Raw genomic sequence first — 13,872 nt, 5'->3', positions numbered from 1 at the left:
TTGCCAGGAATTTGGTGGTGTGGTGACTCAAAGATGGAGAATCCTCAGGCAAGGCAGTGGCATACCACAGATGCACAAACAGTGTGGCACCTCCTTCCTTTAGATAGGAAGGTGGTGCAGCTGTACCTGTGCAGGCTGGCCACCCAGTTGTCTGTCCCTGGGGAGTTCCCAAATTGCTACCAATAGCATTACCCTGGGTCAAGAGGGCAGAGGAAATTCCCAACAATTTGGTGGTCAGCAGATTATCAGACATGTGAGGGGAGCAGAGAAGCACTTTTAGCTATGTTTTCACAGGGTTCTCTGGGGGTTGATTATTGCCAGACTTTTACTGCTTTTCTTTACTGCACCACAGCTTCTTCTTATGGGCACTTTAACAGTTCCGGGCTCTCTTTCCTCAGTTTTTCTTTTTTTTTTTTTTTTTTTTTTTTTTGAGGCGGAGTCTCGCTCTGTTGCCCGGACTGGAGTGCAGTGGCCGGATCTCAGCTCACTGCAAGCTCCGCCTCCCGGATTTACGCCATTCTCCTGCCTCAGCCTCCCGAGTAGCTGGTACTACAGGCGCCCGCCATCTCGCCCGGCTAGTTTTTGTATTTTTAGTAGAGACGGGGCACCGTGTTAGCCAGGATGGTCTCGATCCCCTGACCTCGTGATCCGCCCGTCTCGGCCTCCCAAAGTGCTGGGATTACAGGCTTGAGCCACCGCGCCCGGCCTTTCCTCAGTTTTTCATTTGGAACTTCCTTATTCACCAGTAACCTTGATCTTCTTTCTGAGGAGAATTGTAATTTGATGTCCCTGGTCAGCCATCTTGAAAAGAACTTGACTATTTTTATTTTTATCAGTGGTAGCATGATATATCTTCCTGCATCTAATTACTTTTAATCTATACGTCTTTAAAGTAGATTTCTCAGAGACTACATATAGTTTGTTTCTTCTTTTCAATCCTTTAACAAACTCAGTCTTTTAATTGGTGGATTTAGATCATTGACATTAAAAGTGACTGATGTTGTTAGACTAATGTTGATCATAATTTTACTATTTTCTATTAGTTATACTTGTTCTTTGACCTATTTTTGTCTTCTATTCTTTTTTCTTCTGTTGTGGTCAACTAAATATTCTATATGACTCTGATTTTATATGAGTGTATAATTATAAACTTTTATTTTAGCTTTCTTTGTGTATGTCAAGTTTCTGACCTATATGAGTCTCTCTAAAAAGCTTCTCTTAACATTTCTTACAAGGAAGATGTGCTGGAAAAGCATTTCTTCAATTGTTGTTTGTCTGAGAATGTCTTTATTTCTACTTTACTTTTAAAAGAATTTCACAGAGTACAGAATTTTAAGTTGGTGATTTTTTTCTCTTAAGACTTTAAATATTTCACTCCACTCTCTTCTTGCTTGCGTGGTTTCTGAAGCGAAGCCTGACATATTTTCTCCCCTACAGATAAAATTTGTTTTTCTTTCTGGTTAGTTTCAGGATAAAGGTACTTTATCTCTGACTTTCTGTAATTTGAAAATAACACACCTACATGTAGTTTTTTTGATCCATAATAACTTATTTGTATATTTTAAAATAACTTAGGAAGTGTAGTTGAATTGTTTGTAACTCAAAGGATAAATTCTTAGCATTTTCTAAGGTTCCCGAATCTGTGATTAGTGTCTGACATGAATTTAAGAGAAATTCTTAGTAATATTTTCTTTTTTTTTTTGAGATGGAGTCTCACTCTGATGCCGAGGCTGGAGTGCAATGGCATGATCTGGCTCACTGCAACCCCTGCCTCCCGAGTTCAAGTGATTCTCCTGCCTCAGCCTCCTGAGTAGGTGGGATAACAGGCACCCACCACCACACCTGGCTAGTTCTTGTATTTTCAGTATAGACGGGTTTCACCATGTTGGTCACGCTGGTCTCTAACTCCTGACCTAGTGATCCTCCCGCCTCATCCTCCCAAAGTGCAGGGATTACAGGTGTGAGCCACTGCACCTGGCCAGTAATTATTTTTTAAAGATATTTATTTTGCTCCTTTTCTCTTTGTTTTCCTTCTAACCTTTCCATACACCCACTTATATAATTGTCTCAAAATTTTTATATAATATCCATTGGCTTACTTTTTAGTCTTGTTTCTCTTTGCTTTTCAGTTTTGGAGGTTTTCATGGATATATCTTCAAATTAGAGCGTCTTCGTCAGCTGTGTTCTACCTAACAACAAACCCATCAAAGGCATTCTTTATTTCTGCTACAAAATTTTTTATTTTTAGCATTTTTCTTGGAGTCTTAAGATTTTTATTTTTATACTTACATTGCCCATCTGTTCTTGAATGCTGCCTACTTTATTGATTAAAACCCTTAACATATTAATCATAGTTGTTTTAAATTCCATTTTGAAAATTTCCACATCCCTGACATATCTAGATCTGGTTTTAAGCTTACTTACTTACTCTTTTCAATCTAAGTTTTTTTTCACTTTTGGTATGACTGGCAATTTTTTTCATTACAGTTAAGCATAATGCATTGGGTAAAAGGAACTGCTTTGATAAGCCTTTATTAATAGGGCGTGAGGTGCTGGAGAAGGGATAGCATTCTACAGGCCTATATTTAGGTTTAATTATTTTAGTTATAATCCAGTAACCTCTGGATTATTATTATTTTTTTTTTTTTTTTGTTAAGAAACTGTAAAAGTCTTTTTTTTTTTTTTTTTTTAGATTGCCTATCTCTTTTTTTTTTTTTTTTTATACTTTAAGTTCTAGGGTACATGTGCATAACGTGCAGGTTTGTTACATATGTATACTTATGCCATGTTGGTGTGCTGCACCCATCAACTCATCAGCACCCATCAATTCATCATTTATATCATGAATAACTCCCCAATGCAATCCCTCCCTCCTCCCCCCTCCCCATGATAGGCCCCAGTGTGTGATGTTCCCCTTCCCGAGTCCGAGTGATCTCATTGTTCAGTTCCCACCTATGAGTGAGAACATGCGGTGTTTGGTTTTCTCTTCTTGTGATAGTTTGCTAAGAATGATGGTTTCCAGCTGCATCCATGTCCCTACAAAGGACTCAAACTCATCCTTTTTTATGGCTGCATAGTATTCCATGGTGTGTATGTGCCACATTTTCTTAATCCAGTCTGTCACAGATGGACATTTGGGTTGATTCCAAGTCTTTGCTATTGTGAATAGTGCCGCAATAAACATACGTGTGCATGTGTCTTTGTAGTAGAATAATTTATATGGATTATAAATTTCAAACATACTTCTCAGTTTCTCCTCCCAGCTGTAGGTAGGGTGGGACAGCTTAAGAGGGCTTGGGTTGTATATTTTTCTCCTGCTATGAAGAAGGCCAGAGGCAACTGGAGCATAGTTTCTATGGCTTCATAACCCTATTACAGTAATAAAATATCTATCATTATGCCCTAATACAAATAATTATTAGAATTATTGTCTTAATATTTTATCTCTAATTTTATTTTTTTCTTTAGGATCCGGATACTGAAGGAAATGTTGTAAGTTATTATACACAATTTAAAATGATTTATTGTTCTATTTTGTCTGTTTCCACAGAAAGGTCTACTTGGGCTTATCTTCAGTGTTAAGAGTCTCATCACTTGTTTTATATATTATATTAATTTATGCCATGAAGAAAAAATTTCAAGAGAAAGATATCAATGCATCAGAAAATGGAAGTGTCATGGATGAAGCAAACTTAGAATCCTTAAATAACAATAAAGATGTTGTCCCTTCTGCTGGGGCAGATAGTGAAACACATTATTAAGGGGAGAAAAAAAAGCCACTTCTGCTTCTGTGTTTCCAAACAGCATTGCATTGATTCAGTAAGATGTTATTTTTGAGGAGTTCCTGGTCCTTTCACTGAGAATTTCCACATCTTTTATGGTGAAAGTATTAATAAGCCTATGAATTTATAATAAAACAAACTATATGTAGAAAAAATGAGAGTACTCATTGTTATGTTATAGCTATGTATTTGTGGTTAAGGCTAGACTATAAGATCCATACAAGTTTAAAGTAAGAGGCATGGTTATTGTGTAATAAAAGAAAAAATACTTGTTTAAGTAATTGTAATTCTTAATAAAACAAATGAGTAGAATACAGGTAGAGGTTAAAAAGAAGGAGGTAGATTAATATCCTAAGTAAAGAGAAATGCCTAATGTCTATTTTTTATTAAACAAACAAATGTGCAGTTTGAACTGTAATACTGAGGCCTGAAGTCTAGCCTGGATGCATGCTACAATAATATCTGTTATTCACATAAAATTATATATTTCACAGACTTTCTTAATGTATAATTATTTTGGTCAAGTAAATTTAGAATACATTTAAATATTAATGAAGAAATAAAGACATTCCAATATTTGCAAGCAGTGATTGTCAAACAGCATATTACATTATGTGTTAAATTTCTATTGGATTTAATGGATTAGGAAAAGTTGATTTTGACTAATGTAGCCACTCTCATCTTAGCTAGATTTCCTGGATCATTTGCTGCACCTTCTACATCAGCACTTGCTTCTTCACTTTGCACTTAGGTAATGAAACCAGCTCCTTTTTTTAAACCCCATGAACTAAATTCTACAGCATTTTTTCTTTTGCAGCTTTCCCACCTCTCTTAGTTATCATAGAATGACAGAGAGGTAGGACCTTACTCTAGATTAGACTTGGCCTAAGGGAACATTGTGACTGCTTTGATCTTCTAACCAGGCTACTGAAGTTTTCTCCATATTAGCAATAAGTGTGTTTCACTTTGTTATTATTTGTGTGTTCACTGAAGTAGGACTCTTAATTATCTTCAAGTACTTTCTTTTTGCATTCACAACTTGGTTAACTATTGAATGCAACATGCTTAGTTTTGACTTACCCTGGCTCTTGATATGCCTTCCTCACTAAACTTAATCATTTCTTAAATTTGATTTAAAATGAGAGATGTGTGACTCTTTCTTTCACTCAAACACCTAGAGGTCATTGCAAGGTTATTAATTGTCTTAATTTTTATGTTGTTCTGTCTCAGGACATAGGAAGGCCCAAGGAGAGAGATGTAACAATAGCTGGTTGGCGGAGCATTCAGAACACACACAATTTTATTGATTAAATTCCACGTATTATATGGGCATGGATAGTGGCAAGTCAAATCAATTACAATAGTAACATCAAAGATCACTAACCACAGGTCACTATCACAGATACAATAACAATGAAGACGTCTGAAATATTGTGAGAATTAGCAAAATGTGACACAGAGACATAAAGTGAGCACATATTTTTGAAAAACTGATATCAATAGACTTGTTTGATGCAGGATTGCCACAAACTTTCAATTTGAAAAAAACATAAAACACCAAAATATGTAAAGTGCAATAAAGTGAAGTTGAATAAAATGAAGTATTTCAGGAATAAAAACTAGCAGGATCACAGGATCAATCTGTACTTAAAAGTATTAGAAATATGGAGGTAAACAGAAGAAATAGCTAAAAAGAGTTGTAAATGCTTGCCTCCAGAAAGCAGTAATAACAAGCAGAGAAAAACTCATTTTCAATATGAGGTTTTTTATGTAATCTTATTTTTACAATTTGTGCATAAATCGCTTAGGTAAAAATTAAAAATCAATCATCAGACTGGTATGTCTCATTAATCAACAATAAACAATAATATTGATATCCAGATACTACACTGAGAGCCTTGGGTGAGTCTCCAAGTCTTGCTGGCTTCACATACCAGAGAGATCACAGGGGTTAACACACTAAGCAGACTCTTGAGGTCCCTGGTTCCAGGACTTGACTCTTGGATAGCATTTCTGAACCTGCCCTTGGCCAGAGAGGAGCCCACTGTCCTGCAGGTTGAATCCCAGGTCAGGCAGAATTCAATAGAAGCTGATTAAAGTGCCCTTGGGCCTTAAGGAAACATTGGCAGTAGTCTGGCAGTACTCCCTGTGGGCCTGAAGTGGTTGTGGCTGTGGGTTGAGGCTCCCCTGTATTTGGAAATGTGAGGGAAGAATGGGAAAGACTGTCTTGTGGTTTGAGTGACACCTCAGCCACTATATGATAGAACACCAGGTAGCCTTTACTAGTTTTGGCTCCAGTCTCTGACTCCTGGATGGCACCTCTGGGACCTAGGGGACCTCACTACCCTGAAAGGAAGGACACAGGCCTTGCTGGCTTTGCTGCCCGCTGATTGTAGAGCCCCATGGGCAAACATGGGCAGTAGTCAGGGAGTAATTATAGCAGACCTTGGGCAAGACTCAGAAATGTGCTGGTGAAAGAGATCAAATGAAGAGACTAAGAGGCAGAAATGAAGTCCACAGGCAAACAGCCCGGGCGGCGCCCTGAGCCTAGTTAAAGATCGACCCCGGACCTAACCGATTAAGGTTATCTATAGACTCCAGACATTGTAAGGACAAACGTTGTGAAAGTCTCTGTCCTGCTCTAATTACCAGTGTCTGCCACATATCTTAGTCCTGGGCCCAGTACAAACAATCCTCTATTTTGTCCCAACTTCCTGAGCCCCATATGCCTGCCCGACACAAACACATGAAGAAAAACAACACCTAGGAAAGCTGCAATAAGGTTACAACCATTTGTCAAAGCGCAGGAACCGATAAGAAGGCTGCTAAAAGCATAACTTCACATTAACATGTAAACCAATTGTAATGCTGTAGCCTAGAGAAATGCCTTGTTCCTCTGTAACCTGACAAGTCCTGTTTACCTCAAGCTATAAATAGCAAGCGCACGCATTGTTTGGGGCCCTCTTGTATGTTGTGGAACGGAGGGACCAAGTTCGAACTTGCATTAAAGATCCTTGCCGCTTGGCTTTGACTCTGGACTCTGGTGGTCTTCTTCGGGGAACAAACGGTCTGGGCATAACACTGGCTTCAGGTGTAACCCAATGTTATCATAGTTCTGGAGGCCACAGAGCTGCTCATGCCACTCCAAACCTAGATTTAGTTGGTTCAGAACAGAGAAGGAGACTGTATGTTTGGGAGAAAATAACCAATAGAACAAGAATCTCTGCCTGGAAATCCAGACAATTCTCCTGGATGTTGTTCAAGACCATTAAGGTGGTACCTCTACGAGTCTGCAAAAACCTCAGCATTACTGGGCTTGGGGTCCTCCCTAAAGCAGACACAGCTTATATCACAATAATCAAGTTCTTTTAAATGCCTGGAAACCCTTCCCAAGAAGGATAGCTGCAAATAAGCCCAAACAGCCAAACAGCCAAGACTACAATAAATACTTTGCTCTTCAATGCCCAGACCGACAAATATCTACTAGTATCAACACCATCCAGGAAAACATGACCTCACCAAGTGAACTAAATGAGGCACCAGGAACCATTCCTGGAGAGAGATATGTGAGCTTTCAGACAGAGAATTCAAAATAGCTGTTTTGAGGAAACTCACAGAAATTCAAGATAATACAAAGAAGGAATTCATAATTTTATCAGATAAATTTAACAAGGACATTGAAATAATTGAAAATAATGAAGTAGAAATTCTGTAGCTGAGAAATACAATTGGTATACTGAAGAATGAATAAGAATCCTTTAATAGCAGAATTTATCAAGCAAAACAAAGAATTAGTGAACTTGAAGACAGGTTATTTGAAAATACACAGTCAGAGGAGATGAAGAAAAAAAAAAGCACATAAAACAATAAAACAAGCCTACAGAACATGGAAAATAGACCCAAAAAAGCATATCTGTTATGGGCCCTAAAGAGGAGGTAGAGAAAGAGATGGGGTAGAAAGTGTAGTCAAAGGAATAATACCAGATAACTTATCAAACTTAGAGAAAGATATATCCAAGTACAAGAAGGTTGTAGAACACCAAGCAGATGTAATCCAAAGAAGACTACCTCAAAGCATTTAATAATCAAACTCTCAAAGGTCAAAGATAAAAAAATGATCCTCAAAGCAGCAAGATAATTAAGATAGAGTGGCACTCCGAAATTCGGGCAGCGGAGTTTTTACTGGAAACCTTACAGGCACGCATGGCATAACATATTTAAAGTGCTGAAGGAAAAAAAACAAAAAACAATAAGACACTTTTACCCTGGAATAATATATCCAGGAAAAACACCTTTCAAACATGAAGAAGAAATGGAGACTTAGCGAGACAAACAAAAGCTAAGGAATGTCATCAATACCAGACCCATCCTGTAAGACATACTAAAGGAAGTGCTTCAAATGGAAAGAAAAGAACATTATTGAAAAATAAATAATCACCTAAAGGTACAAAACTCACTGCTAATAGTAAGTATGCAGCATAACATAATGTCATAGCACCATAACTGTGGTATGTGATCTATTATTCTAAGTAGAAACACTAAATGATGAACCAATCAAAAATGTAACTTCAACAACTTTTCAGGACATGGTACGGTAAGCTATAAATAGAAACAAGAAAAAGTTAAAAATCATGGAGATAAAGTTAAGGCGTAGAGTTTTTATTACTTTGATTTTTGCTTGTTTGTTCATGTAAGTAGTGTTAAACTGTTGTTAGGTTAAAAATAATGAGTTATAAGATAGTACGTGCAAGCCTCATGGTAACCCCAAACCAACAAAACATACAATAGATGCACAAAAAATAAAAAGCAAAAAATAAATTATATCACCAGAGAAAATCACCTGCACTTGAGGAAGATAGGAAGAAAGAAAGAAGGATGAAAAGACCACAGAACAACCAGAAAACACCTGTGGTGTAGGCACTTATAGCTATAAACTTCCCTGTTAGCACTGCTTTTCCTGTATCCCATAGATTACCATTTGTTTAAGAATTTTTTCAAGATTATTTTAATAATCTTCCATGATGTGCTTATTTTACACTGCATGCCTGTATCAAAATATTTTATATACCCCATTAATATACATATCTACTATGTAACCACAAATAAAATAATTAAAAACAACACAATCTCTTTGTGATTAGAAGTGTCTAAATAATCCTAAGAAGGAAATAATCTCAAATTTTGCCTGGTCCTGAGAATATTTACACCAGACTCAACTCCTTGAAAAGAATGTCCAAAATTCCTATTGAAAAAATGGACAAAAATGACTCTGTGAGTGGAAGTGAGAGAGCCACAAGCACAAAACAGACTGATGGAATAGAGCTTGCATCTTCCCATTCCCATTACAGTGGAAATTATTCATTGAAGTAACATAGTTCAAGTATTAGTGTAATTGCTTTTCTATGAATAAATATCTGACACTAAGTAATTTATGAAGAAAAGAGGTTTAATCAGGTCATGGTTCTGCAGACTTTACAGAAAGCATGATAGTGGCATCTGCTTCTAGTGAGGCCTCAGGAAGCTTACAATCATGGTGGAAGGTGATAGAAGAAGCCTGCATGTCACATGGTGACAACAGGTGCAAAAGGGAGAGAAGAGGGGAAATCCCAGACTTTTAAGCAACCAGATCTGATGTAAATTAACTGTGTGAGAATTGACTGATTACTAAGTGATGGTGCTAGTCTATTTATGAGGGATCAAATTCCATGATCTATTCATCTCCAACCAATCCCCACCTGCAACACTGAAAATCACACTGATGCAGTCTCGCCAATGCACCACAATGTACCAGTCTCTTGTTGCCTAAGGTAGTACCAGGAGTTCTTTGTCTCAGCACCAGTAAAGTTAAGGAGTGCAGACACCAAGGGTGATGTTGTAGTGGAAGCTTAATAAGCTAAAGTAGAAAGCTCTCTGCTGTGAAGAGGGGGCCTGGAAGAGTGTTGCCGTTTTTACAGTTGAATGCAAAAGCTTTTATAAAAAAAAAGGGGGGTGGGCATCTTATTTGCAAAGGCACAACTTTCCGGTGTCTCCACCCCATCCTCTTAGTGTGCATGTGGGCCCTTAGCTTGAGTTGCTCCATATTCCTTTGTTCCCCTTACTTCGCGTGTGTCAGGGGATGCAATTTTCCATTGCGGACATGTCTGGGCAAGTCACCTGTGTAGCCTTTCTTATTTGTGTGGCTGTGGGCATGTCTTAGGCAAGCCCCTCTGTGCAAGTTCCCTTATTTGTGGCTGCAGGCTGTTCTTTTGTTTGAAAGGAATTCAACCGAATTCAACCGAGGATGCAGCCTAACTGGCTGCCTGGCTGGGTTTTTTGCTTTCTCCTCTCTTAACATATTAACATGAGATTTGGAGGGGACAAACATCCAAACTATGTCATTCTGTCCCTGCACCCCAAAAAACATCATATTCTTTTCACATTGCAAAATATAATCACCCTTTCTCAATAGTTCCAGCATCAACTAAATCAAAATCTGATCCAAAATTCAAAGTCTCTTCTGGAGATGAGTTCCTTCAACTATTGAGACAAGAAGTCTCCCGATCGAAGGTTTTTCTTGATCGAAGGGTTCATGGTCTCACGGGCTTCAAGGAATGAAGCTGTGGACTGCAGTGGCGAGTGTTATAGCTCTATAAGAGAAACGCACAGACCTAGAGTGTGTGGCGGCAAGATTTATTAAAGCAAAAGTGAAAGTACAGCTTCCATGTAGTGGAAGGGGACCCAGAAGGGTTGCTGTTTCTGGCTTGGGTGTCTTATACTTATATCCCCTTATGACCTCTCCTGTTTTCCTTTCTCTGTCCTATAGAATTAGCTTATTTTCTCTCCACTTGTGGGTTGGTGGGCCTGATTGATTAAAAACATCAGGCTGCAGCTAGAGCTTAAACTCATATGATTGGTTGAAGTTTCAATCCCTTAGCTTGCCGCTATGACTCATTTTGGGTTAGGGGAAAATCCCCTTAGGGAAGTCCCTATTGACCCAGGAAGTCCAGCCAACTTAGCCACTTAGTGCCTCACTATGAGCTTGTGAAATCAAAACTAATTTAGTTACTCCTAAAATACAATAGTAGTACAGGCACTGGGTTATTCATTTCCTTTCCAAAAAGGAGAAATAAAGCGAAAGAAAGGGGCGATAGGTCTCACACATGTCTGGAACTCAACAGGGCAGTCATTAAATCTTAAAACTCCAAAATAATCTCCTTTGACTTGATGTTCTGCATATAGGGCACACTTGTGCAAAAGGCTGACTCCCAAGGCCTCAGGCAGTTTCATTTCTGTGGCTTTGCAGGGGGCATCTCTTGTGGCTGCTCTGATGGGTTGGAATTGTGTGCTTCAGTCTGTTCCACACTAAGGCCACAAGCTTCTGTTGGCTGTACCATTCTCGGGCCTGGAGAGCAACAGCCCGTTTTCCATAGCTCCTCAAAGTGCCCAGGTGGACTGTATGTGGGCACTTTAACACCACTAGCATTCCCTAGTAGAGCTTGTTTGTAGGGGTTTAACCTCTGTAGCAGGCTTTTACCTGGGCACGCAAGCTTTTCCATACATCCTTTGAAATCTAGATGGAAACTACCCAGGCCTTCTTCAAGCTTGCATTCTGAGCATCTACAGACTTAACAGCACGTGGAAACTGACAAATCTATGGCTTGCACACTCAGGACCTGTGACCCAAGCTGCACCTGAGTCCCTTTGAGCTGAGGCTGGAACCAGAGCAGCCAGGACACAGAATCAGTCCCTCAAGGCTGCTCATGAAAACAAGGCCATGGGCCTGGTTCAGAAAACTGCTTTCTTTTCTCTTAGGTCTCTAGGGAGAGGCGGCCTAGAGGATCTCAGAAATGACTTTAGGCCCTTTATCCATTGTCTTGGATGTTAGCACTTGACTCTCCTTTAGTCATGCTAATATCTCTAATAAGTGTTTGCAACATGCTTGCATTTATCTCCCCACAAAAACCTTTTTTTTTTTTTTATCTTTACCACATGGCTAGGCTGCTAGTTTTTCACATTTTCCAAACTTTTACACTCTGCTTCCCTTTTAAATATAAGCTCCAACTTTAAATTATTTATTTGCTCCCTAAATTATTTATTTGCTCCCATATCTATGTATAGGCTATTAGAAATAGCCAGGCCACATCTTGAATGCTTTGCTTCTTAGAAATTTCTTTCAACAGATACCCTATTGAATTATTATTAATTTTTCATTAATATGAATTTAAAACAATTCATATTAATGAAAAAAGTAAATACAGAGTTTCAGATACTAATTTCTTCAATTTGTAATTTTAAAATAAAGGGTGAATTAAATGTTAATAATGAATTAAAATTTCTTGTATAGAAAGGAATCTAGGAAAATATTTTATTTTTCATTTATTAACTCTATTTTTAGAATTTTTAACTAAATACTTGAGTTTTAATGAATGTGAATTCTTTAAATACAATGGGATATATTTATAGCCCCATTGAGTGTGAAAATGCACTTTGAATTAGCACTCAAGTATAATAATTCCAAAACTATTGTTTTAGGTGTTTTATAAGTGTACTTGTGTGGAAGTACTTGATCTCCAAAGCAGAAATTACTCTGTCTCTTTGGGTGAATGCCCTAGAGGGGATACTTGTGCAGGGAAATTTGACATTTATATTGCAATGCAAGCCTTGAGTTACTTTTCCTTTTCAATTGGAGGCCCCTCACATATTATGCTGTCAGGTAAGTGATTTGTTTTTCTAAGACCACCAGAGCGGGCACAAAAGAACCAGCGACTAGGCAAGTGTAGGAGCAAAACTGCAAGTTTATTTTGGTCACCTAAGGTGTGGGGAAGAGGTCTGTCGGCCTCAGGCCGACAGAGTCCCTCGGTGGGGCTCTCCGATGGAGTTCCCACAGTCCCGACATCCCAACAGGAGTGGGGCTATGAGAAGGCCGCGCGTGGCGTCCCTCCGGAGCTGCTTTTCTAGGAGTGGGAGGGCAATAGGCGGGGCACGGGCCTGTCGTGGGGCGTTCCACAGGTGCGACCAGGTAAATCTTGGTCTCTTCGGATTGACGTCACCTGGCGCATGCCTAGTTGGTCTGCACCTTCCCGGGTGCCGGCTGCATTTTCGCGCGCGCGGGAAAAGTTGGAGGGGGGGGGGATGAAGAACCCGGAAGTGCACCTTCTTGCCTCCGTTCGTCCAAACAGTAAGTATGCCTTTTTAACACATTTTCATATGTAACAGACTATAAACACACTTAATGATATACATATTCTTCCACAATAAATTGAGAACTTAAATTTATATTTTGTCACATTTTAATTTTCTGAGAATGAATTTTCTTACTATTACTGTGATCCTTCAATGCCATAATTAATAATTGTGCTTCTAGATTCCGTATTTTCTTCCCTTAGTAAGAACCTTAAGAGACAGATTGACAATTGCCTCAACTGTAGAAGAATATCTGTATGATTCTAAGAGAACGTTTAATTTTGAGTTACTTTGAATCCTAATAAGCTAGATGTGATAAATCATCTGTTGATCTCATTGGAAGAAAATATTCGGGAACTGTGACTGTAATCTTCAGTCTATAATGAAATTCCAAAACTTTCAATCCATGTACAGCATGGCTTTTGACCTAGTCTCCCATAATACACTTACAGACTAAAGAAAAATACACAAAAATAATTCATGCCTTTCTCTACTCATTAGATATATATTTAGATAAGATATCATGCTTAAGAAGAATTTCTCATTGAATAAAATGAATTAGTTACTTATCATACAGCTTAGAAAATGACAGGAAAGACTGACATAAAACAAATATGCTTTAAATCAAACCCAGAATTACAAGTTGTTCTCAGTCCTCATGAAGAAAAAAAATCTATTTATTCTTAAAGGAAAAAAAGGAAAATCTAATTTGGGAATGAGGTGAGGGGTTGTGAAGGAGAGGACTAAGAGAGTACATCTCTAAAGAAGTGACATTCAATCTAAAGGTCTAAAGAAAAGTTAGCCAAATAAAGTGATTTCAGAGAGGGGGTCTAGGCAGGAAAGAGCTGGTGTCTTTGAGAAATAAAAAGAAGCTAGTTAACGGAAACATACCGAGTGAGAAGGGTGTAGCACAAGATAAGAATGGAGA

At 38.4% G+C, this 13,872-nt stretch overlaps 1 protein-coding gene across 1 annotated transcript in view; it reads left to right on the top strand.

The window, feature by feature from the left end:
- LOC117090412 (solute carrier organic anion transporter family member 1B1) overlaps window positions 1-5,332 on the top strand; it is a 114,505-nt gene extending 109,173 nt beyond the window's left edge. Inside the window, exon 15 of the mRNA XM_033222709.1 lies at window positions 3,551-5,332. Within this exon, the coding sequence (XP_033078600.1) occupies window positions 3,551-3,761 (211 nt within the window). The 3' untranslated portion in view covers window positions 3,762-5,332. The remainder of the gene's footprint in view (window positions 1-3,550) is intronic.
- The last annotated feature ends 8,540 nt before the right edge of the window (window positions 5,333-13,872 follow it).

The sequence above is a fragment of the Trachypithecus francoisi genome, unplaced genomic scaffold (assembly GCF_009764315.1).
Source record: "Trachypithecus francoisi isolate TF-2019V2 unplaced genomic scaffold, Tfra_2.0 Lachesis_group11, whole genome shotgun sequence".
Lineage (NCBI taxonomy): Eukaryota > Metazoa > Chordata > Mammalia > Primates > Cercopithecidae > Trachypithecus > Trachypithecus francoisi.
This window is presented reverse-complemented; position numbering and strand designations above follow the sequence as displayed.